At 41.3% G+C, this 23,940-nt stretch overlaps 1 protein-coding gene across 1 annotated transcript in view; it reads left to right on the forward strand.

Annotated features, from left to right (window-relative positions):
* Positions 1-21,731, forward strand: part of LOC111154498 (glutamate metabotropic receptor 5) — a 524,532-nt gene extending 502,801 nt beyond the window's left edge. Inside the window, exons 9-10 of the mRNA XM_022514124.1 lie at positions 3,242-3,337; positions 20,807-21,731. Coding sequence (XP_022369832.1) covers positions 3,242-3,337; positions 20,807-21,731 — 1,021 coding nt within the window. The remainder of the gene's footprint in view (positions 1-3,241; positions 3,338-20,806) is intronic.
* The last annotated feature ends 2,209 nt before the right edge of the window (positions 21,732-23,940 follow it).

The following is a 23,940-nucleotide window of genomic DNA, read 5'->3' on the forward strand; positions in this document are numbered from 1 at the left end:
CAGGAAGAGCCAGATGGAAGAAACGCATAGGGCAGGTGTGTGGATCTTCTGTACACTCTCAGGGTGAGCCCCCCTCTTGGCATCTCCACGTGTGCACCAATCCAGAAACTTTCCAAACCCGTCCATGTGGGGTTTTATGGAGGTTTTATTACAAAGGCATGATTGATTACATCATCGAACACTGGTGGTTGAACTCAGTCTCCAGGCCACCTCCCCTCCCCTCCCAGCGGGCAAGGGGGTGGGACTGGAAGTTCCAACTAATCCGCTGGTAACCAGCCTCCATCCTTAAGTGCTTTCCGGACTTGGCTTATTAACATAACAAAAGGCATCTTTATGACCCTCAATACTTAGGAAATTCCAAGGGTTTGGGGAACTCTGAGCCTGAACAGTGGAAGAAGACCACATATATCAAAGAAATATATATATTCTCATATATATTTGGTCATCTAAATTACTTATATTTGGTCATCTGAATAACCAAATATTTATTTGTCTTTTAAATCAACATATTACATGGATTAGAACTGCAATTAGCATGGCTTCTAATAACTTAACAGTGGTGTTTGTACCATGGGTATAAGAGCCTATTGTTTAGGTGTTCCCTAATGTGGGTTATTGAGAAAATAATCATTTGTTTTACCCAGTCAGTCTCCCTCTTTTTCTTCCTATACAAAATCTAACTCTGTGAAGATTCTTATACTTTTCTATATATAATAGTATGTATAAAAAGGAACAATATTTAAAAGACAAATGATCAGTTAAGACTAAAGCATTTGTTAGTAACTTGCTTCTTTAGGATCTTCATAAATACACACACATACACACATGGAGAGAACTTATAAATATCCAGACCTAATGCTGTAAACAACCTTAGAAATTCGCAGACTGGGCTGTGATAGAAAAAGTAACAAAAGCAAAGTAAACGCTAGGAGGATTTTGGCATCAGAGAATTTAAAACCTAATTCAAAGTGGCTGATGTGATAAGACTCACATAAAAAGAAGTTCTGAGACGAAACAGGCTAATTCCATCTCTCAGAGATATTGTCTAGGATCTACATTCTTCTAATCTTTCATGACACCAGTTTTTAGAATGTCGGCTTACCTTCCTTCTCTCGTGCCTATAACATGGCTGTAGCATTGTTAAGTACCACACCAGACAATTGTCCATAGCAAAAAGACACCACGGTTTCCAGTGTTTTCTTTGCCAAGGGTAAAAAACAAACAAAAAACTGTTCTTAGAAATCTCCAGAAGACCCTCTCTCATGATAATTGGCCGAAACTGATAAACAACACGCACCTTCCTCCCCTCCTTCTCCCCTACACTGTGAACTCTGTGAGGCAGGACCTGTGGATTCTATCTCCAGGCCAAAGCGCATTGTCTAGAATTAAACATATGCTCAATTAAAGTCTATTGAATAAGGTAATCCAGTCCATCCACTTGGCTCAATTTAATGAGCCATTTTTATTCAAATACTAAATATTTTGAACATCTTTTTTAAAAAAGGAAAATTAAGAGGAAGACCTCTATCCAGGACTAAAAATAATTTTGCTTTTGTTGCACTTTGTTTTATTTCATATTCATTTTGGGACAGCAAAAAAAGAAACTTAGGGGAAAAAATGATTGTTCCAGGGGTAAACAAGTCTTTGATACCAAGTCCCTATTATCACTGCCTATTGAACACCAGGGGCATGAGGAAATGGCATCATCTCAGGTTCCAGTTTTAGAAGGGAAAAAGGAAAGAAACCTTAAGAGTCTTGGGCCTAGGGCACCTGGGTGGCTCAGTGGGTTGAGTGACTGCCTTCGGCTCAGGTCGTGATCCTGGAGTCCTGGGATAGAGCCCCGAATCGGGCTCCCTGCTCAGCAGGGAGTCTGCTTCTCCCACTGACCCCTCTCCTCTCATGCTCTCTCTCTCTCATCTTCTCTCTCTCCAAAATAAATAAATAAAATCATTAAAAAACAAACAAAAAAAGAGTCTTGGGCCTTGCATGCTCTACTAACAGTTATTCTTTACTAGTGAGGCTTGTGACTTTGGTCAAGTCAGTTAAATTAAGTCTCAGGGTCCTCATCTGGCAAATAAGCAACACTGTCTTTAGCTACCCACAGGCATAAGTTGGTGGATTAAAAAAAAGATGATTTCTGTGAAAGCGTGTCGGCTCTGAAAACGGTCATTCAGATATAAAGGCTCGTCTTGATTCACCATGGAGCAGACTAACGTTGGGACTCTTATAACTTATCTTGGACAAAACATCTGGTACCTTCTAGGTGTGGTGAATTGACAGTTCTGATACAAAAGCTGTCTGAGCTATCCTCCACAATGCAGGCAGTCCAATACTGACTGTCCAGCTTAATGGTATATGAACCTCTTTTATCCAAGAAGCCTCTCTTCTCTTTCGGCATTACCACCGGTCTCTAACAGAATGTTCAGACATAATGCTGCTCAACAAAGCTTTGTTAATGAAAAGAACAATTTGGAAACACACACACACACACAAAGGAAGGCAGCACATTACAATGACTAAAATTGTGAGCTCTAAACTGGGATTCCCTGTGTTCAAAATCCTTGATCAATCTACTTAATCCTTGCAATCTTCGGTTTCTTTTCTTCAGTAAAACGGATATAATCATAACAGAGCCTCTGCCACGGGTTGTCGCCAGGATTAAATATAGGTAAAATCCTAACACCATGTCTGGCGCATGGTAAACACTAAATGAATTCTAATTTATTGATATTATTCTTTTCCTTAGAGGTTAGGAATTGCCTTCCTTTTACCATTGACAGTTAAATGTGATGAAATCCGGGGCGCCTGGGTGGCTCAGTTGGCTAAGCAACTGCCTTCGGCTCAGGTCATGATCCTGGAGTCCTGGGATCGAGTCCCACATCGGGCTCCCTGCTCAGCAGGGCGTCTGCTTCTCCCTCTGACCTCTCTCTCCTCTCATGCTCTCTCTTTCTCAAATAAATAAGTAAAATCTTTAAAAAAAAATGTGATGAAATCCTAGATTAATAGGCCATATAGAAGAGCAGATCATGTGTGATTTAAAAGCATAACAAAATCATGCCCGACATGATCCACGTGCCATCACAAGCATCTAATGAGTGTTACAGGTCAGCCACTGCAGGGAAGAGCAGAAGCCCGCTTTACCATGGGAACGCCCTCTGCAGCCACCGCCTTCCTCAGCCTGGCCAGTTAAGCACACAATCATATCTTTCTGTTTGCTCCTGTCCTTGTTCATGCTCACCAGGTACAAAGACAGGAGACTGGCCCAGCACAAGTCGGAAATAGAGTGTTTCACCCCCAAAGGGAGTGTGGGGAATGGTGGGAGAGCAACAATGAGCAGGTAAGCAAACTGTGAGTGGCCTGAGGTGGTGTGAACTCAATGTCCGCAAGCTAGAGGAACAGGTGGCTCCCTGGTCTAGGTCCTCGCTCCACTGTGTACCCCATGCAGTGTGTCCAACCGGGGCCACCACTGGTTTTCTGTGTGTGTTTGATTTGCAAAACCCATGCCACCCTTATGTGAAGTGATGGGAGCCTCCTGTCCCAGATGCTGCTGTTTCCCAGGGTCGTGTGCTTTGCATGTCTGAAGCCTTAGCTCACACTTGGTTCTCCCATGGAGTTTAGCTTATTGGTCAAATGCTTCTGGAGTTTGCAAAGTGGAAGAGATTGGAGGAAATTCACATTTCAGTACTGACCAATCAGTAAAACAAATGTAAAAGCCTAGGACTGGTTCTGAGGGAAGGACTGTAATGAGGGAATATTCCAGCCCTGATCCCAGACAAACCTGGGTATTATTCTTTTTTCAGTATAACATCATCTTACAGCCAAGGGCAAACGCCATGCCAAACTAGTAAGCTGTAGAGGCAAGAGGCTCTTCATGAACTGAAATCAGGAAAGCTAGTCCTCCTCTAGCTACCATAGCTTTGCAGCTCCTTTCTTTCTCTGTGTCTGGTGGCCAACACCCCCTGTCGCTGCGCTGTGCATGTCCCTTCCTACTAGGCACTCCCAATTGAGCTGTGCCCAGTCAACTGGGTTATTTAGAACTATAAGCATCAACTTAGCTGTGTTGCATGAAGTGAACGTGCTTTATTGCATGGGACCGCGTTTCAAGAAAAGGGCTCTGGAGATAAATACTGTCAAGATTGGCATCAAACAGTTCCAGAATCTCGGAGGAGTCTTGAGCTGGGGAATCACTCACCATGAACTAACTCTCCACTTCTACTTTGTTGTGGCATTTCCCCATCCATCGGTGGTACAAAGGTGTGGAAGGGAAGCTCCTGAAAGTCAGCCTGGGTGAAAAAGGAAAAGGGAAGTTCAGGAAGTACAGCATGTACATGTGTGTGTGCGTGTGCGGAGACCAGAGCTTGGGATCCAGCTCCCCAGCAAGAAGAAGATCCTGTGAAGCCCTGTTGAACTTTCACCCCAAATATTGTATTTGCTTCCTCTGTAGGCTTCTCTGTAGTAGGCTCCTTCTGGTTTTCAAAATTATGTCTAACTTTCTTCAAGGACCACCACATTGCACAACTTTTGGAGGGGGGCAGAATTCATGTTGCAGTCTATGAAAATGGTGCCTGGAACTGTGTAGTGTACAGTCTGGCCAATCTTTTATAGCAGCCCTGGCAGAGAGGTTGGCCAGCTTCATCCATGGCTCCCAGGGACAAGGCATTGAGAACATGTGTACCTGTGTAGACATATATATATGCATTATGCGTTAGTGTATCTGATGTACTTATGCCCGTGATCCCTTTATACAGCCATCTTTGGATCTCAGTCTGTCTGGAAGATAAGCCTCAGTGGATCATTTTGTGGGAGTAACTCAACAGACCGCTATTGGGCCTTCTGGTTTCCTTTCATTCAGATATGACAAAGTGCCATAATTCCTGTTCTTGAAAATCAGTCAGACAGCACTGGAGTTGGCTGGACAAGATGAAATGACTGTATTAAATGAATATGGGGCTCTGTCCAGAGTGACTTCTGATTTGAAGCAATTGTCTAGGACTGGACTTCCCAAAGTTGGCTATCAACTATACTGAGACAAAATCTTTACTATAGCAATTGTCCTAGGTCATTCTAATTTATACCTATAAATCGATATGGTGGAGTAATCCATTTGTCTAGGAGATGACATGGAGCTATTTATGGTAAACGTTAGGTCTCCATTGTGTCATGCATTGGTCTTGGCAGTGTTTAGTCAATGTTTGGAAATCTCCGATCCAAGCAGCCCAGTGATTGATTACATTTGCTCAAGGCTGTCCTGATTGAGTATGGGTAAAGAGAAAGTGGGACACAGAGGGTAAGGGGACTCTAGGTTAATGAGACAAGATTCCTCGAGTCAGGTCCAAATCTTCAGAGATAGCAATTCAATGTATCTATACTGGGAATAGTCCAAGTTTCTCTACAACAGCAAAATAATAGTTAGCTTTTGTTCCCTCACTTGTTTGGATATAGCCAAGGTAATGACAAGGCTTATTACACTGATACATCCAGGTGAAGCCCAGGGGACTACGGCATGCCCTATTAAGGATAGTTCTCTTGGAATGACCACCTCAGCTCCATGGATAAATGTAATTCACTGGAAACAAATGGTCTTCCTGTCCTACTTTTTCTTCCTTCCCATTTATTTAGCATTAAATAAAACAAAATAGAAGAGAGTGAAAGTACTCAGGAGGGAAATCAAGTCCTTCAGTGTTGTAAAGAGAGCTTTCCATTAGGGAGGAGAAAAAGCCTAGAGACACATGAAAGGAGAAGCCAAAATGTCTAAGACTGTCAATTTTTTTTTCCAGCCTCATATTTGTTTATACAAATATGCACACATACATACACAATGATGTTTATCCAGGAGAAATAAGTTGAAAATGAATATTAAGAGAAAAGACATCAGAGAGGAGACAACGGCAATGTAAACCATTTCTAAATAAGACGGCTCAGTAGTTATTTCCAGTGTGCTTCCTCTGGAATTGAATAGAAGGGCTGGGGAAAGAATCACTACTCTGCTTTTACAGATACTTTTGGCATCAGCTGTGGATGCCCTCCTTCTTATGAGCTCCCACTGCCCTCCCCTTCATTGCTTCCTAGAGTCAGAGTCAAGCATATTTACTCTGCAAACATCTGGGCTGGTTCTGTAGCCTTAACTAAATAATCCGTCCCAGGGAGGGGCTAAAGGAAGCTCAAACAACAGCAGAAAACCTGGAGTGTTGCCTTTCATCTCATTTGCCTATGTTTTCTATGCTGAAACTATGCAAAGGACAGGACCTGGTGAATTCACACCAGGGGTGATTCTTCCAGAGCCAAGTTACCTGGCAGGGGAGGGAGTTTTCTGGGGCATGCTGCCCTAGAGCTGAACACTATCATCTCACCTGAAATGATGACAGGGCCTTAGAGACACTCCCTCACTTCTCCCTTTTCCCTCTACCCCAACATTTGGAAAGGAATAAGAACATTATATGTATCCCTAACACTCTAGCTTCCTGAAATATTATGTTGTTGTTTTCCTTTTAGGCGAATTTTTTTCCCTTCTGTCAGATTCTAGCATAACTTGTCATCTTTTCATATTCCCACAGTGGACAGTCTAAGTGTGTTTCAGAGCAGAGACCTCCTGATTGCAGGAGAAGTGAAAGACAGTCCTAAACAGGGAGGTGCTCTAAGAACCGGAAATTCTCTAAACCCTATTATCGTGTGAGTTCATACCAAGATGGTCCACCTCTGAGATGGCTAAAACCTCAACAATGAATGTTATTATCTCCTGTCTCAGCAGGGCCATTCCATCCGAGTCCTCATTGGAGTCTGCGTTCTGAAGTGCTTATGTCATACCCCATGAAGGAGAAGCAAAAACATTCTGAGTCTCCCTGTCTCTCTTTGGAAAAGGGTTCCCTAATCAAATGAAATAGATCTATAGTCCCCCTCCAGTGCTTGAAGGAAGGAGGGTGGTACGTGGTTATTTTTACTGTTGCAATGTCATGATATCAGTTACGTAAGGTATTAATCCTCAATCACTTGAGTAACTGATTTTCACCTAGTAGGTGTAGCATTTAATTTTAATGGGTATAAATATTTCATAGAGCCTTCAGAGAATCTGGTAATGGTAACGTCATAGTCATGAGGAACTCAGATTTGAAAAGCAATCCTAAAATGTGATGTCTGTGTTAACACTGTTTTGCCTTTCATTGATTCAATTATTTCTTCCTTCATGTAACACTCATTTTATTAAGCAACTACCACGAGCCAAGCACTTACAAGACTCTGGAGATGAATGGGTAACAATGACTTGACTGATGTCCTTGAAAATCCATAGTCCACAGGAGAACAGAGTCAAAACAAAAAACAGAAAACAAAAACAAAAACAAACAAACAAAAAACACAGATACTTGCAATGCAAGAGAAACCCCTGTCCCAAAGGAAAATTTATGTGTCCAATTAACTCCTCATTTGATATCAAAAACTACAGCTTAAGCCAGTGCAAATAGTATTAAGAGTAATATAAACTAAGTAATAGTCACCTGAACTGAGTGTTCAGAAAGGACTACACACAGAGTTATATAAAATTCAGAGCCACAGAGAGAAAGGATTTATCTTTCTAGTATGAAACTAGCTAGTTTCATAGTGATAGAACTGCTGCAGTAGTCTTCTCTTCATTCCTCCCCAGAGTCAGTTTCAGATTAATGTTCTAACTTACATTTAGAGATATTCTAAAGCAAGTAAAAATAATCACTCATTACCCTTGCTGTAATTACTATGCCTCAAACACTGCAGCGGTCCCTTCCCATTGGTTATGCACTAAATTCTCCCAACAATGATCTTTCCATGGTACAGATGAGGAAAATGAGGCTCAGGGATATTAAATAAACCACACAGTAGAGTGATTTAGTGAAAATTCTGAGGTCAAAGACTTTAAAACCTGATTCTAGCACTAGCCAGTGTGACCTTGAAGCACCATTTTACCTCTTTAATCTCCATTGTCTGTAAAATGAAGATAATAATAGAGCACTTCCCTTCCTATATGGCGCTGTGAGAACTAAATGAGATAATGCAAGCAAAGCACTTAGCAGGCATTTAATAGCTTCTATTTAATATTACTGTTCCCCAAGGCTACTCATCTTAGAAAGTCCTTTTATGGGGTCTTTTCTACCATTCTCTACCTACCATCACCCTTGTTTTCTCAACAACCAATTCTGGAAAAGTATGTAGAACAAAATCTAGTAGTATCAATGAAATTAATTCAATGATATAATTTCTCTGCCTTAAAATTCATGTTCTCCCATGGTTCTCCCTGGTGTTTAGATACACCAGACACTGGCTTTAAGTGTCTTACCTATATGGTCTCGTACTTCATCTTTAAAAAGGTAAACAATAAAGTCCACACTGGAGCCGAACTCAGTGTGATTCTGGAGTTCATGCTCTAACCACTATGGTATCTGTCACCTGGGATAAAATCCAAACCCACACACTCAGAATACAAGGAACTTCACACACTAACCCTATTCTAACTCTTTGACCTTTCATTCATGTTTTGTCACATATGTTCTCTTCTCCAAAACCCCAAATTTCTTACAATTCTCCAAACAAAGCTGACTCCTTCCTACAATTTCACTCCCTAACACATGCTGTGTCTCCCCCTGAATTGCCCCTCCTTGCTCCTTTAATCCATCTTTCCCAACCCCCATTCCTATTCTACTTGGCAAACTCTTATTCAGTTTTCAAAACCCAAATCTAATGTCAATTCCTCTTTGAAACCTTTCCAAAATTCTTACATTCTACTTTACATCTGCCCAAACTCATAGTTCTAAAGTATTTTGAGTTACCTCCAATACTGCCATATTATCTCATCACCTGTCTCTTCCTACTAAACTGGAAGTTTTTGAAGACAAAAACATGTCCTGTTCAATATTCCACTCTCAGTATCCAAAAGTGCTCTGGGACTGCAGATTCAGTAAATCAATCAATAAGAGGGCAAGGAGAACCTTTCTGTATGTAGGCTGCCCTGTTTTAGGGACCATGGGGTGTTCCAGAAAATATGGAATAATCTCCACCCTAAAGAACTGAGAGTCTTTTTCTTTTATTTTTTAAAAAGATTTATGTGTTTATTTGAGAGAGAGTGCATGGAGAGGAGGGGCAGAGGGAGAGGGAGACAGAGTCTCAAGCAGACTCCACGCTGAGGGTAGAACCTGACATGGGGCTCAATTTCATGACCCTGAGATCACAATGGACGCTTAATTGACTGCACCATCCATGTGCTCCTGACAATCTTAATAAAGGTATAAAATTCATTCTGATGGAAACTGCAGGAGCAATCGGCTATATTAAGGTATAGTTATATCTATGATCCAGATAATAAGGCCCAGATTTGAATAAGGGAGGAAGAAAGCAACATGTTTCAAGTTCAGGTTTTTAGAATCCCTAAAAGAAAATGTCACAAAATATATTCCAAAGAATGTTAGATGAGCAGGAGAGAAGAAAAGGCAGAAGTGGACATTTTGGATCAAATTAGCATAGCCAACATTACATGCTCTATGCTCTTCTTGGAGATTTTCAGTAAATCCTTACAAAACAAAGACTCGAGGGGAACTTGGATGGCTGCGCATGGAGCCTGCTTAAGATTCTGTTTCTCCCTCTCCTTCAACCCCACCTCCGGGGAAACCAGTGAGCACTCTCTGAGGGAGGAAGGAAGGAAGGAAGTTAGGAAGGCAGGCAGACAGACAGACGGACTTGAGAAGCTCCACAGAAAGCAGTTTAAATCTACTTAACTTATCTGACCATAGAGCCATTTATTCATGAACAACCTATGGTGTCATTCTCACTTTTTATACAGTTTGCCAACCAGTTTTATAAAAGCATATAGATCAGAAAAAAAAAAAAAGGAACGGGGTGCCTCGGTGTCTCAGTTGGTTAAGATCTGCCTTTGGCTCAGATCCTGATCCCAGAGTCCTGGGGTCCCAGAGCCCCACATCGGGCTCCCTGCTCAGTGGGGAGTCTGCTTCTCCCTCTGCCTCTGCTCCTCCCCTACTCGTTCTCTCTCTCTCTCTCTCCCCTCACTCTCTCTCAAATAAAATCTTTTTTTAAAAAAGCAAAGGAACAAAGTTATAGATTTTTGAGTAACTTATAATAATTTCCTGGAATCTTATTATAAGAATTTCTTAGGGAAATATTTTGGAAGTCTGACAAAAACTGAGTTCAGCTAATGTCTTGTGATCAGACTAGAAATGGTTAACTTCAGTAACTGCCACAAATATAAAAGAATATAAACCAGATTCTTAATTTCCTTTGCTTGTTTTTCCAGAAGAATCACTAATTGCTGTGAGTATATTCTACTTCTTCTTTCAGCCTGGTATAATATATACGTAATACATATGTGGCATAGTATGACTTAGTAACAGGACCGCTTGGGTTCCCTGGCTCTCTGCTCTCAGTTTCCCTCAGTCCTCTTCTTGTCTAACATCCTTTTTGTTGGCCAAAAAAAAAAAAATGGAGCTGCTCAAAATCTTTTGTAAGGCTGCTGTCCTTGCCCATGAAATACATATATATGATAATTTAGTAGTTATATACAAATATTAGTATTTATATACATATTGAGACAAAAGATCCAATAGCTTATAATTTCTTATAAAAGGGAGGAAGGGGAACCAGAACTATCTCATAGAACAAAGGCCACAAAGGGAGCATTCTTGGAGTTATCAGTTCAAATTCTTGAACTCTAGAGGAAGAAGTCAATACTAGAGGCATACTTGCTTTTATTCCCACCACAAAATACTGATAAAATCTTGCAATGTCCACCTAATCTTATCACCATATTCCCTTTAGGTGGATAATACCAAAATAAGGACAAACTATTCAGCAGAGCTAAGTGCTCTGGAAACTTGAATCACCGTGTCACCTAATGTTTCATGAGTCATTTTGAATGGATTCCTTAACATAAGAATTATTTATTTTTAAAAATGTTACTTCACCGGGGCGCCTGGGTGGCTCAGTGGGTTAAGCCTCTGCCTTCAGCTCAGGTCATGATCTCAGGGTCCTGGGATCGAGTCCTGCGTTGGGCTCTCTGCTCAGCGGAGAACCTGCTTCCTCCTCTATCTCTCTCTCTGCCTGCCTCTCTGCCTGCTTGTGATCTCTCTCTGTAAGATAAATAAATAAAATCTTTAAAAAAAAAATGTTACTTCACCACTTAAGGCATAAGGAATCTTTTTTCTAAGCAGAAATCATTTCTTCAACAACTATTATCACAATCCTGAGACAAATGTCTTATTCTCCACTCCCTCAGTATTCATTTCTGCAATGTTCAGGTCAATGTTAATAGAGAGCTTTGGCATTTATCATCAGGTCATTTTATGGATACAAACTTGGGTGTTTTCATTTCCCTGGATGCTCCATTAGGATGTGTCTTGTTAGCCCTTTAGTTTTTGTGTGTCCTTAGCACACAAACAATACCACATGTTGGCAATGACTCTGGATTTGAGGTCCGATTTGAGGCAGTGTTTTGCCTTAATTTGACTTGGGCACAGGTTCCATAAGCCTCAGGTTTTGCATCTAGTGCAGGTTAATAATATCTGATTATTTTTTAAAGATTTTATTTATTTATTTGAGAGCAAGAGAGAGAGCAGGAGCAGGGGGAGGGAGAAGCTGACTCTTCGCTGAGCAGGGAGCCCAATGCGGACTGGATCCCAGGACCCTGAGATCATGACCTGAGCCAAAGTCAGCTGCTTAACCAAGCCTCATAGGCATCCCTAATGATATGTTTATATGAGGCCTTCAAGGCAAATATAGAATTTGCTTCATTTCCCTAATACTCCCAGCCCACTACCCTTCACCAGGCACCAAACCAAGCATAGGAAATGCTCATAGTCATTGCCCTTGGAGTGTTTAAGGCTTCGTGCAGAAACAGATTTGTAAATAAGTGATTAAAAATACCATGCAATAAGTGCTATGTTAGACAGCTGTTGTGAAGGTCAAATATAATAAAACAGATGGAAACACCTTGTGAGATGTAAAGTTCTATTCCAAGAAGAGCTATTATCCTCCCAGGATTCTCCTCTTCTTAGTCATCAATCCCAATCCCATGTTTTATTCAAGCTTTAAATCAAGCTGGATTCCTCCACCAAGTCGTCTTGGTGGTATCAGCCAATGGGTGCAAAATAGCCATGTCTTCTATTGCTCCCTCTTTATGAAATTATAATCTGGGCTTTATGGTAATTGCTGGAAGAAAATAATTTCCAGTTTGGATAAAAAGAAATCCTCTAATCTTAGTTGAAGCACCTCAACTAAAGTCTAGAAATTATATCTCAGTACAAAGAGTGGTTTAGTTTGAGGTCTGAGCCCGGGTTACTGAATTTTAAATTTAAAAAAATAGTTTCACTTGAGAAAGAAGAGACTGTGGTGATCCAACAGAATGCCTCTGCTTGGCACATATTCCTGCTTTACGGCCCTTATGGCCTTCGTTAGATGCTTTCTCCTTATGAGGATGGTGGGGAGGGGAGTAGCACCTAGAAGCATGGGGAACGCCATGGACTGTGACCTGTTAAAAAAGTGTCCTGTTGAACCCAAGCCTAGTTAAAATAGAGCTAAGTGGTTCTCGTTCCACAAGGATTTTTATTAGGGACTAAATGCCTAGTAAGAGATGATCTCTGAGGGAATTATCATAGAAGCAGGCAGCCAGTAGCTCACTCCCAGCTACTTAAAAGGGAGGCAAAAGTCCACTCCACAAGGTTGTTGGAAGGGTTTCCTGGGATTGAGCATGTGGCATTAGCTGTTTTGCCACATATGCAACACACATATTAACTGAATTTTGTTTATACGTGTTATTTTAACATTCCCCAGCCTTTAAGGCCTTGTTAATCTCCACTTTATTTGCAAATCCGTCCTTGAAATTTCTTTCCCCAGTGAGCAACCTTTTCTCTGCATTCCTCTGATACCAATAGGCAAGGACAAATGTCGTTTCTTTCACAAGTTTTCAGATCGGTATATTCCTTTCCGTCCTCATTTTTTTCCACACCTGTTATCATCTTAACACTGTGTCCCTGCACTATGAAAACAGCTTCTTAAATCTACCCTGGACACCACTCTTTTGCTTGTTTCAATCTTCTTGGTTCCTTATTGCCTGAAGGACTAATTAACTTAACAGATATTAATTAGGCCTTAACATATTCCTGAAGTACGACCAGGACTGGAGCAGACAAGGAATAAGGTCAATGGATGAATCTGCAGTGAGGTTTTAAAGCAGATTTTGGCAGGCTTTCTACATTTAATTGTTTTTGTTGAGCTCCAGAAATATGGAATACCTAAAAGATTAAATAACACAAAAGAATTCTTACAGTTGAAGAATATCACAGAAAAGAACCCATGAGTATTTCGTTAAATATTCATTCATTTATTGATCGAGTATGTAGATTACATATGTATCTAATAATTAGACCATATCTCTCTGGTTAAATAAATTAGACCACCTCTCTATACTGATAAGAAGTCCGAGATTAATTATTAATGAGTTATTAAAATAGCAAAAGAAAGGAAAAGAAAGAAGATCCTTGTAGGTCATGGGTGGCCACAAGGCATTTTTTTTTCTAAGATTTTATTTATTTATTTGACAGAGAGAGAGAGATCACAAGTAGGGAGAGAGGCAGGCAGAGGGCTGCCCTGCTGAGCAGAGAGCCTGATGTGGGGCTTGATCCCAGGACCCTGGGATCATGACCTGAGCCAAAGGCAGAGGCTTAACACACTGAGCCACCCAGGTGCCCCAAGACATTTTTATAGTAAACAAGAAAGTCCAAACTCTTAACCAGCTGATGCTTTATCCATCCCCATATAGGACTACTGCTTATCTTAGAATATCCTTCGTAGATTCCTGAACTTATGTCACTGCTGTCTTTCCTGGAGGGCAATGCTTACTGCTCTTTTTGGATTTCGCCATCATCTACTAATTTTTCCAGGTGTAGATACAATCTGTCTCCTGCGGCAAGCATCATTCCCTGGCCACTTCCCTCCTGCTAGAAATTATTTTTCCTCTTGTGAAGTTTTGAATCCCTTGTGATCTGAACTCTACAGTTACCCAATGAACTGACTACTTGCTCCCATGCTCCACAATCTCTCATTCTCCTGTCCTCAGCACCCTTCCAACTGTCCATCTGCTTCCTTCTTTCAAGGACCTAGAGAAAAGATAAACAACCTCTTTCTATCAAAATACTAGAAATAACTCATATTCCTAGCCTTCTACGTGCATCTTCTCTCTTGCCCTCTTTGAGGGAAGTCTCATGTCAGCAACTCTCCACCAAAGTACCAAAAAATACTGATCAATCACAATCATTTGCCGAGGTATCACATATCACTTATTACCAATCAGTTGAAATGTCAAAATTTGCAAAATAGTTATCCTTGACATTACACCATTCTCATTCAGTGGCATTCCAAAATAAGAGAGAAAATAAGTGTGCTACACATAAGACAACTTCCTTTTACTAGATCATAGCATGGAGGGAAAAAGAGGGGCTAAAAATTGCTCTATGCTCTTTATTTATATGGTGGTATAAAGAAGTGCCTTCGTCATCGAGGCATCCAATATTATCCTTGCCAAGTGTAAGTGCTCGGGTCAACCTGTGATATTTGAGTTAACAACCAAAGAGTGATATAAGGTGCTTTCTTGAGACTTCAAAGTATATGATTAAGAAGAATGAAGACATATGGTAATAGAGAACATAAATCAAATGACTAACTTATCGACTTAAAAATGTGTATCATCACCAGGTAATATCTGAGGGCTTGAAATAAGGACAGCTAACTTCAAAAAACAAATATGGGTGGTGTACTTTCATGAAAAGTGAATTGGAAATCACGAGATGGTATTGGTTCCACGTTGTCATTTTCTCACTGCTTAACTTTGGGCAAATTGCCTATCTCACAGAGCCTCAGTTTTATTTTTGAAAGAAGGACCAAAACATGGATCCTATCTAACTTTGACAATCAGTGTTCCTAAAGTACTTTATAAAGCACGATGCAAATATAAGGTGATAGTGCTTCCAGTTATTGTGTCACTGTAGGTAATTCATTTCCATTTACTCAAGTGTTTTTGTCTATATGTGTATTTCTAATGCATACATCATCACAGCCATTTAACTTGTTTTTGTCAGCAAGATAGCTATTTACATCTATTTATGCTGTAACTGGGGAAATTTATATGGATGATTCTGCCATTTTCTTATATGTGGTGTATTTCCCAGTGTAATTGTCAAAATCAAGATGTCAGATTTTAGGCAAGGCTCAGAAAGAAATTATTCCATCTAATTTAGAGTGTCTGAATGTAAACAATATCAAATTCTTCATTATCTTTTTAAAAACGTATTTCCATACTTTGTAATTCAAAGCAAATTATGGCAAGCAAAATATACTGATAAAAGTTTAAGAAAATGTGCAGAAAAATGGAACTGCAATTGGAAATTTTCTGCTTATAATATTCTTAATTCATGAAATTCTTTTACTGGCCTAGTATTTTCTGAAGTCATTCCAAAGACATATTTGCTAATGACATTACAAGCTTTTTAAAAATTTTTAAAAATATTTTTTTGTAGGGGCGCCTGGGTGGCTCAGTCGTTGAGAGTCTGCCTTCAGCTCAGGTCATGATCTCAAAGGTCCTGGGACTGAGCACCGCACTAGCGCCCTGCTCAGCAGGTCTGCTTTTCCCTCTGCCTCTACTGCTCCCCCTGCTTGTGCTCTGTCTCTCTCTCTCTCTGTCAAATGGATAAATAAAACCTTTTAAAAATATATATTTTGTGTATTAAGAAGCTCATAATCTTACTATTCCTTTCTCCTGGCTACCTCTAAACTCAAAATCATAAACAAGAGAGGTGTAGTAATGAAGATAATTTTTTCATGAAAAGAATGTGCAAATTTTCAAAGGATATATTTGATTATTCTGATACCCTAAATCTGTACAACTCATGAAGGTACTACTAAACCATGTAACAAAAGAGAGGAAAAAGGCATAGTTTTTTCATTCAGTCAAGTGTTCTGAGGATTTTAATTGTTTCTATGGCCTTAATAAAACCCTAAACAATTTTTCAGGAAAAAACCACACCAGCCATTCAACAGTCATTTTTAATTTTTTTTTTTAATTCAACAGCCATTTAAAATGAACACAAAAGGGGCGCCTGGGTGGCTCAGTGGGTTAAGCCTCTGCCTTCGGCTCAGGTCATGATCTCAGGGTCCTGGGATCGAGCCCCACGTCGGGTTCTCTGCTCAGCAGGGAGCCTGTTTCCTCCTCCCTCTCTCTGCCTGCCTCTCTGCCTACTTGTGATCTCTATCTGTCAAATAAATAAATAAATTCTTTAAAAATAATAATAATAAATAAAATAAAATAAAATGAACACAAAAATTCTAAATTCCATAGACTTTTTGAACGGTCAAACTCTCTTTATTAACATTTGCCTCCTAATGATGGTTTGCCATGGCAGAATGCTAATTCCTACAGGTTTTGGCAGATGAATAGAGAAACTGGGAGAGGTCATTGAGCTGACATTCAGAGCCTGCTTGAAGTGAATAAATTATTTATGTGTCATGCATGGAATAGAAAAAGGAATAAACTTCTGAGAATAAGGGTAGATGGTGTCATTTTGGCGGACACAAACTGTAAACAAAACAAAAAACGCAATCCTCAGATAACATTATCGAAATGTTCTTTTCTCCCTCCCAGAAGGGAACCGATTGTATAGTAGAAAGAACATTAGAAAACATAGTTTTATATTTAGCAAAGGGTTAATTGGTGCCTGGAAAGAGCACACTTTTTACAGGTTTTTTTGGCCAAACTATCCTTTCCAGATGTAGCAAACCATCTCTTCTGTCTCTCTCCATTCCTCTCTCCTCCTTTTTCTCTAATGCCTAAAATATTCAGTGGGGAAGGTCAAGTGCTATAGACAGGTAAGGAAAAGTTTGCTTTCTCTTGTCTTACCTCAGGGCCCTTAAGGCAAATGTATAATCCTGATCCAAAAAAAAAAAAATCTCAACAACAGCAACAATAATGGTTTTATCTCAACTGCTTGTAAGATTTGATGGTGAAGTTCGTAGAGCTGCTGTGCTTTATAAATTACCCTCATGTGTACTACCATTTGGATTCCTCCCAGAAATCATGTGAGGTAAGCAAGGGGAGGTTTATTTCTTCCTTTTTATATGAAAGAACAAAGAGGCACAAAGGTGTTAAGTGATTTGCCACCATCACTCAGGACCAGATCATACACCCACATTCTGGGGCTACTATCAATATTGCCTCCATAAACTTCCATCACTGAGAAATTTCACTAAAACAAATACACACACACACACACACACACACACATATTGTACCTACATACATATACGTACACATATATACATATATGTATATAAATTACAAAAAAGGAACAAATCCTTTGTGATTTTCATAGTAGATATGAAGATCTGTGTTTTTGTACTTAATTAATTAAATATCTTTTATTTGCGTACACTGAGCACTACTGATTACAGTAAGTTCTATGAAAAGTAGATCAATCCATAAAACAAAAGAAATGGGTTTTTTTAACATTAAATGTTTTTTAATATTGAATTATTTTTAAAAAGTAATTCTAACAAAAACAATCAGTATAGATTTTTTGAAATGAAATGCATGTATCCACTCAATTATTAGTTCAAACATATTATGAAGCGCATGCACTGGGTACCCTGGCTATAGCAGGATATGAAGAACCCTAGTTCTAACCTAGTCGAGGTGGGGTAAGAAAAGCATCTCAAGAAAAAGCAATTAAAGTAAAATCTGAAAAAAAAAAAAAACAACCTGATAGGAAGAGCTTAGTCAAAATGCAAGGAAGAGACGGAGAGGAGGGAGCACTATGAAAGAGTATTTCAGGAAGAAGTAAACTGTGGAATATTGTAGAATTTAGTGAAGTGGATGCGATCACTAGGTAGACAACTTAGCATGGAGAAAGACCACAGACCAAACCCGATGGAACAACCAAAAATATCTTATGGCTTTACCACATAAAATATTTTACTTTACACTGAATTCCCTGTTTCTCAGCCAGAGCTCAAAACCACATGAGTATATTGTTTTTATTTTCTGAAATGCAATATTCACATGGAATGAAAAAACTAACACTCTTAGATACCTTCTCCTTACAAGAACCTTTCACACCTGTACAGTCTGTCTCATTGAATCCTCACAACCACCTTTGCTAAATTACATCCTCTCTGCTTTTGACCAAGGCTTTCAGACTATTATTTTCCAAACATTCAGGCTGGAAGATCCAGGATTAGAACCCAGATTTTAGGTTCCTTTGTCTACTGAACTTTAAAGACACCACGCAATGGTCCTGTTAGCTTAAGAAAATCCTATTTGTCCAAAAAGTGCTTATTAAAATTTCCCTTTCTGGAGGAAAAAAAAAAAACAAAAAACCCTGTCATGACCCAAGGAATGAAAGGAAGTGCTCAGATTTGGCCTCCATTTCTCTGGTGTCTCCTGCATCCATTTCCATTGGTATGCAGCTTGTCTGGTGCTCTCTCTCCCATATGACCATAGACACTACGAGCAAAGACATGGCCGGCCGCAATGTCAGTACTCTGTGCAGATTGTCTGGGTAGGATAGCTTCCTTCTCGCACATTCATCCAAAGGCTTTTCAATGTGCCATCATGTTTTTAGGCACCACTACATGTGATTCCTGTCACCATTAATAGCCAGAGTTATGTTCCATCAAAACCTCTCTATGTCGGAAGCAAGAATCTTTCTACAGTAAAGCTTGGTAGGATAAATCCAGTTAGGCTTCTATTTTCTAGCCCATGCTTTGTATTAAAAGCGGCCTCAGCAACCTGAAAGATTAATTGTCCTTTCCAACATACCTGTTTCTTATCCTGCTGGTAGGAGAGAAAAGGGATTGTTGGCAACAATCCTCCCAATGAAATCCCATAAATAGTCTGGCCCATTTCTTCTATGCCATGTTCCAGAAGTTAGTAGACACCTGGGAAGAAGAAAGTAATGCACTAAAAACATAAAAGGTGGCAGGTCAGGTTAATGCAAAAATGTAGAAACAAATCCGCAAGGGAAAAGTTAGGTTGGCAGGGCCTATTCTGCTACTGGGGATGCACGTCAGCCTCCACACCTGGAAAGAATTTATCCATCCTTTGCAGGAAGAGGGACAGGGGAGGAGGAGGACCTATCTCGTTCCAGAATTCTGAACGACACCAGGTTGCAAAATATTGGGTAGATTAAATAGAATGAGATCTCAGAGGAAGAGCAGAAAAAGGAAGACCACAAAGAGGAAAGGGACAGATGTAAAAAATGAGAAGCAGGATGGGAAAGAGGAAGCATCCTGTCATAGGAGCTGCAGAAACAGGGGTCTATTTTCAAAGGAGTAGGTGTCTCAGGCAGAGTGGATCTGGCAGCCCATGGCAGGTGGGCTCCAAATACAATTCAGACCCCTTCCTGGAAAAAGCAGTTCAGCCCTCCAGCAAGGAAGCCAAGGGAGCAGTGGGAACCCAGAAAGAAAGGAGAGCTTCCTGCTAGAGTTTCTCCGTTTGGGGAACACCTGCAGTGTCATCACTTTGGGGATGGAGTGCTGTAAAATGCAGAGATCCTTGGAACCCGATCCAGACCATCAGAATCTTCCTGGGGTCCTGCCTGGGATAGCGGACAAATGCCCTATATGAGTCTTAGGCATGATTAAGTTTCATCAACCCTGGCTGAGATGAGAAAACTGGGTGGCCAAAGCCTTTTGTTCATAGACTGCTCAAGGTTATCACTTGGTCATACCACCTAGGACAAAAAGAGATCCCCTCCCTACAGAGATCTCGGATTCCTTTGTCATGAGAAATGCCAAATATCCCCCACACTCTCTCCACAGAACATTCCTGAAGGTCTGGTCACATCCTCTGACCACTAGTGAGGTTCCTGAGAGAGGGTCTGTGGTTTCAGAAGTTGTGTCTTATTTACTGGTAAGGAGGATACAGTCAGGACCTGAGGCTGAGGCACCAATTCCATCTTCATCAGAGGCACTTTCAGACCCCAGGGTGGAAACCAAAATGGACTGCTAGGAGAAAGGGAAGAGGAAGAAAGGTCCTAAGAAGTCGAGTGAGCCAGAAACACTCATCAAGACCCTAACTGGAAATCAATATGCGAGGTGCCAAAGGCAATATGCTGTCTCATAGAACTGTGATTCAAGCTATAAGCCTAAAAACAAATTTGGGAGGAAAATTTGGGTGAAGTAGAAACACTCTAATTAATTAGAAATGTGTGTATGTGTTCAATGAATTTCCATTTTCCAGCAGATAAGCCAGGCTAACTAAAACCATGTTCAAAGTCTGGAGTTGCGAAAGAAATCCCTAGTCAAATACACCAATAGTTGGCTTGCGGGATAAAAAGTGAACCGGAACCACTCTTTCCTGGTAACCCTTGACTCCCACCCTTTTCCTTCCCTCTGATGACTGGGCTGGTGAGTTGAGGTCCTAGTTCTACCGTTTCCTTTCAGAGGCCGCCAACTTCAGGAAGCCCGTGCCCAGTACCAGGCACTTCTGCACACCGCCACAATACTGCAAGGCTTGGTTTCCAGCTTTGCGGCATAACCAGCCCTTGCGCTCCTGAGCGGGCTCAGAACTGCTGCTACATCTCCAATAATCTCCATCCTTTATCCTTCCTACCATCCCCTGCCACACACTTTCGCGGTAATGATAAACCGAAGGTCTCTTTTAAGACCTCTGCCCGGGGTGTCCTCTGAAGCCTTCTTTCCTGAAACACCAGGAGAAGTCCTTCCCGATCCGAGTCCCATCACCCAGCACTGGGGAACCTCGAGTTACCTCTGGTCTCCCTTCTCTCCACAGCTCCAACGGAAAATCCGTCACGTGGGCCCAGAACGAGAAGAGCAGCCGGGGGCAGCACCTGTGGCAGCGGCTGTCCATCCACATCAACAAGAAGGAGAACCCCAACCAAACGGCCGTCATCAAGCCCTTCCCCAAGAGCACCGAGAGCCGCGGCCTGGGCGCCGGCGGCGCGGGGAGCGGCGCGGGGGCCGCGGCTGGCGCGGGCGGGGGCGCGGGGGGCGCGGGTGGTGGCCCCGGGGGGGCGGAGCCCCCGGACGCCGGCCCCAAGGCGCTGTACGACGTGGCGGAGGCCGAGGAGCACTTCTCCGCGCCCGCGCGCCCGCGCTCGCCGTCGCCCATCAGCACGCTGAGCCAGCGCGCGGGCTCGGCCAGCCGCACGGACGACGACGTGCCGTCGCTGCACTCGGAGCCCGCGGTGCGCAGCAGCTCTTCGCAGGGCTCGCTCATGGAGCAGATCAGCAGCGTGGTGACCCGCTTCACGGCCAACATCAGCGAGCTCAACTCCATGATGCTGTCCACCGCGGCGCCCGGCCCCGGCGTGGGCGCCCCGCTCTGCTCGTCCTACCTGATCCCCAAAGAGATCCAGCTGCCCACGACCATGACGACGTTCGCCGAAATCCAGCCGCTGCCCGCCATCGAGGTCACGGGCGGCGCGCCGCCCGCGGCGGTGGCGGCGGCGGCCCCGCCGGTAGGGGGCGCTGCCGAAGAGCCCCCGGCGGCGGCCGGGCCCGAGGCTGCGGCGGGGAAGGCGGACCTGGAAGAGTTGGTGGCTCTCACCCCGCCGTCCCCCTTTAGAGACTCGGTGGACTCTGGGAGTACCACCCCCAACTCGCCAGTGTCGGAGTCGGCCCTCTGTATCCCATCGTCTCCCAAATATGACACATTGATCATAAGAGATTACACTCAGAGCTCCTCGTCGTTGTGAATGTCCTCGGAAACCACGCTGGCTTCCGCTGACGGAGCCGAGACCTCCCGCGTTCACGCAGACACAGTGACAAGCATAGTCGCCTGGTTAAGACCCGAGGTGGAAGATGCCAAGTGCACCCGCAACGGAAACATGAGATTAATAGTGCTATTTCACATCAACCGACGAAGACACCAACTACAAATCTTCTGGCAGATTTTCTTCTAGTGGCCTTAGAAAACACGGGCTTTTAAGAAACACTGCTTATCTTTTTGAGGGCTGACAAGGAGTCTGTTGAACCAGTTCCATACCAAGTGCTTTGCTCTAGGGAAGCAATGAGCGTGAAACAGCATAATGGAGGGGGAAGAGCATAGTTAATAAGCAACTGTAAAAAGTTTTGTTTACTTTAATTCTTTTCCCAGAAGATTCTTTGATTCACCAAACATGAATGTACATTTTCTAACAAACTCAAAATCTGGGACCAAAACGTCAACCTTTCTCTTTCTCTCTCTCTCTCTTTTTTTTCTTTCTTTTTTCTGTCCTGTAAAGACCTTGAAAAGCAGTACCTTGGGCCCAGTATTTACTGAGGCGTTGTTCTGAGTGTGTCCCATGCATAACACACAACGGGATAATGAGTGCTGCGCTGACGTGTGCAGGACTTTTACCAGAGACATTCCTCTCCGATTTGGTTTGAAATCCTCTTCCAGAAGCCTGCATCCAGGAGTCCACCTAGTTATTTCAATTCACCTCCATTAACCAAGAAAACCAGTGGAAGATTTCTTGACTATTTCACCATGTTGCCAATCAATACTGGAGTAGCAAAAAAATATTTTCTGGAATACTGTTTTGTAATTCCCTCACTGGGGTACGTTGTGTAGCTGGAAATTCTCTTTATAATAATAATAATAATAATAATAATAATAATAACAATAATAATTCCTGAGCTCCAGCTTGGCTATCTCTTTCATGAAATGTGGCCACTCCTTCTTACGAATGCTGTTCCATTAGCATTGCCAGCTAAAATATTAATATATGCATTTGGGCTTCTTCATTCCTTTTCTTTGAGAACCTGATGCACAAAGAGCTCCTCTGTTCTTTTCAAGTCCCACCACTGGAAGAATGGTCTATAGACCCACTGAAGACAGCATCATGATTGAAGGGACTGTTGTTCAAAAAGTTAACACAATCTTAATACACTGGAAATTTTAAACTGTGTCAAGTCGGCTTAGCAGAGATTTAGCTATGCCAGTGAGCAGTGATTTTAACTTTTCTCGGCTGCTTAAATAGGGCAGCTATGAACTATGACAAATGTAGATTTTTCAAAGCAATACAGAATACTAAAACAGAGGAACCTTAATGAATATAAACCACACAGTCTTTCTTAGCCATTCCAAAAAGAGACAAAGCAATTATTAATATTTCCTTTTTAAAATAATTAATATGATTTTGTGCACTTCATACTGTCACTTTTTAAATACTGCAGAAAAGAGATTTAAAGATATAATAGAAATACATGTGCTTTAATAGGCTCATATAGGTAGTATTCATAGCTCGAGACCTGCATCCACTGTCATCTCTTTCTTCTTCCCATTACAGCTATCCTCAGGTGCCAAATGTTTCTTTTTGTTTGTTTGTTTGTTTGTTTTGGTTTGGTTTTGGTTTCGTTTTTAATTTTTAAATAAGGATAGTAATAAAAGGAGGAGGTATCCTATAAATTTAGAGTTTAGTTGATCTAGCCTTATACTAAAGATAGCCTTATGAAAATGATTTGCTGAGGCAGAAGTATATTTTTAGCAGGAAGAAAAATAAATGAAACCTTTTTCTTTAGCTCAATATCCTTATTTTGGCATGTATTTTTTATTGTACATCTACTTTAAAAATGGAATTGAGGAATGGAAATATATCCATTCACGTAACTTATCATTCCCCAGTTTTAAAATTTATAATATGTATACTGCTTGACTTTCCTGATATCTCTTCTTAAATCTTTAAATCAAATCTCCCAGTATAAAATATTAAAAGCACACATTAATTTAGTAAAATATAAATTTTCAAAAATCAAACTTCCCATGCCAGATTTGAAAATAACGTCATCAGAGCACCCTGAAACCTACATGTTCTAATGAGACTCTTGAAAGAGTGAATTTAGCCAAACTTTATGGTTTCATTGAAAGCGAATGTCTGCCTCTACTTCAAAAACAAATGTAAATATTTTGAAGCATTAACACCC

Source organism: Enhydra lutris, unplaced genomic scaffold (assembly GCF_002288905.1).
Source record: "Enhydra lutris kenyoni isolate GAN:26980312 unplaced genomic scaffold, ASM228890v2 scaffoldscaffold37, whole genome shotgun sequence".
Taxonomy (NCBI): Eukaryota; Metazoa; Chordata; class Mammalia; order Carnivora; family Mustelidae; genus Enhydra; species Enhydra lutris.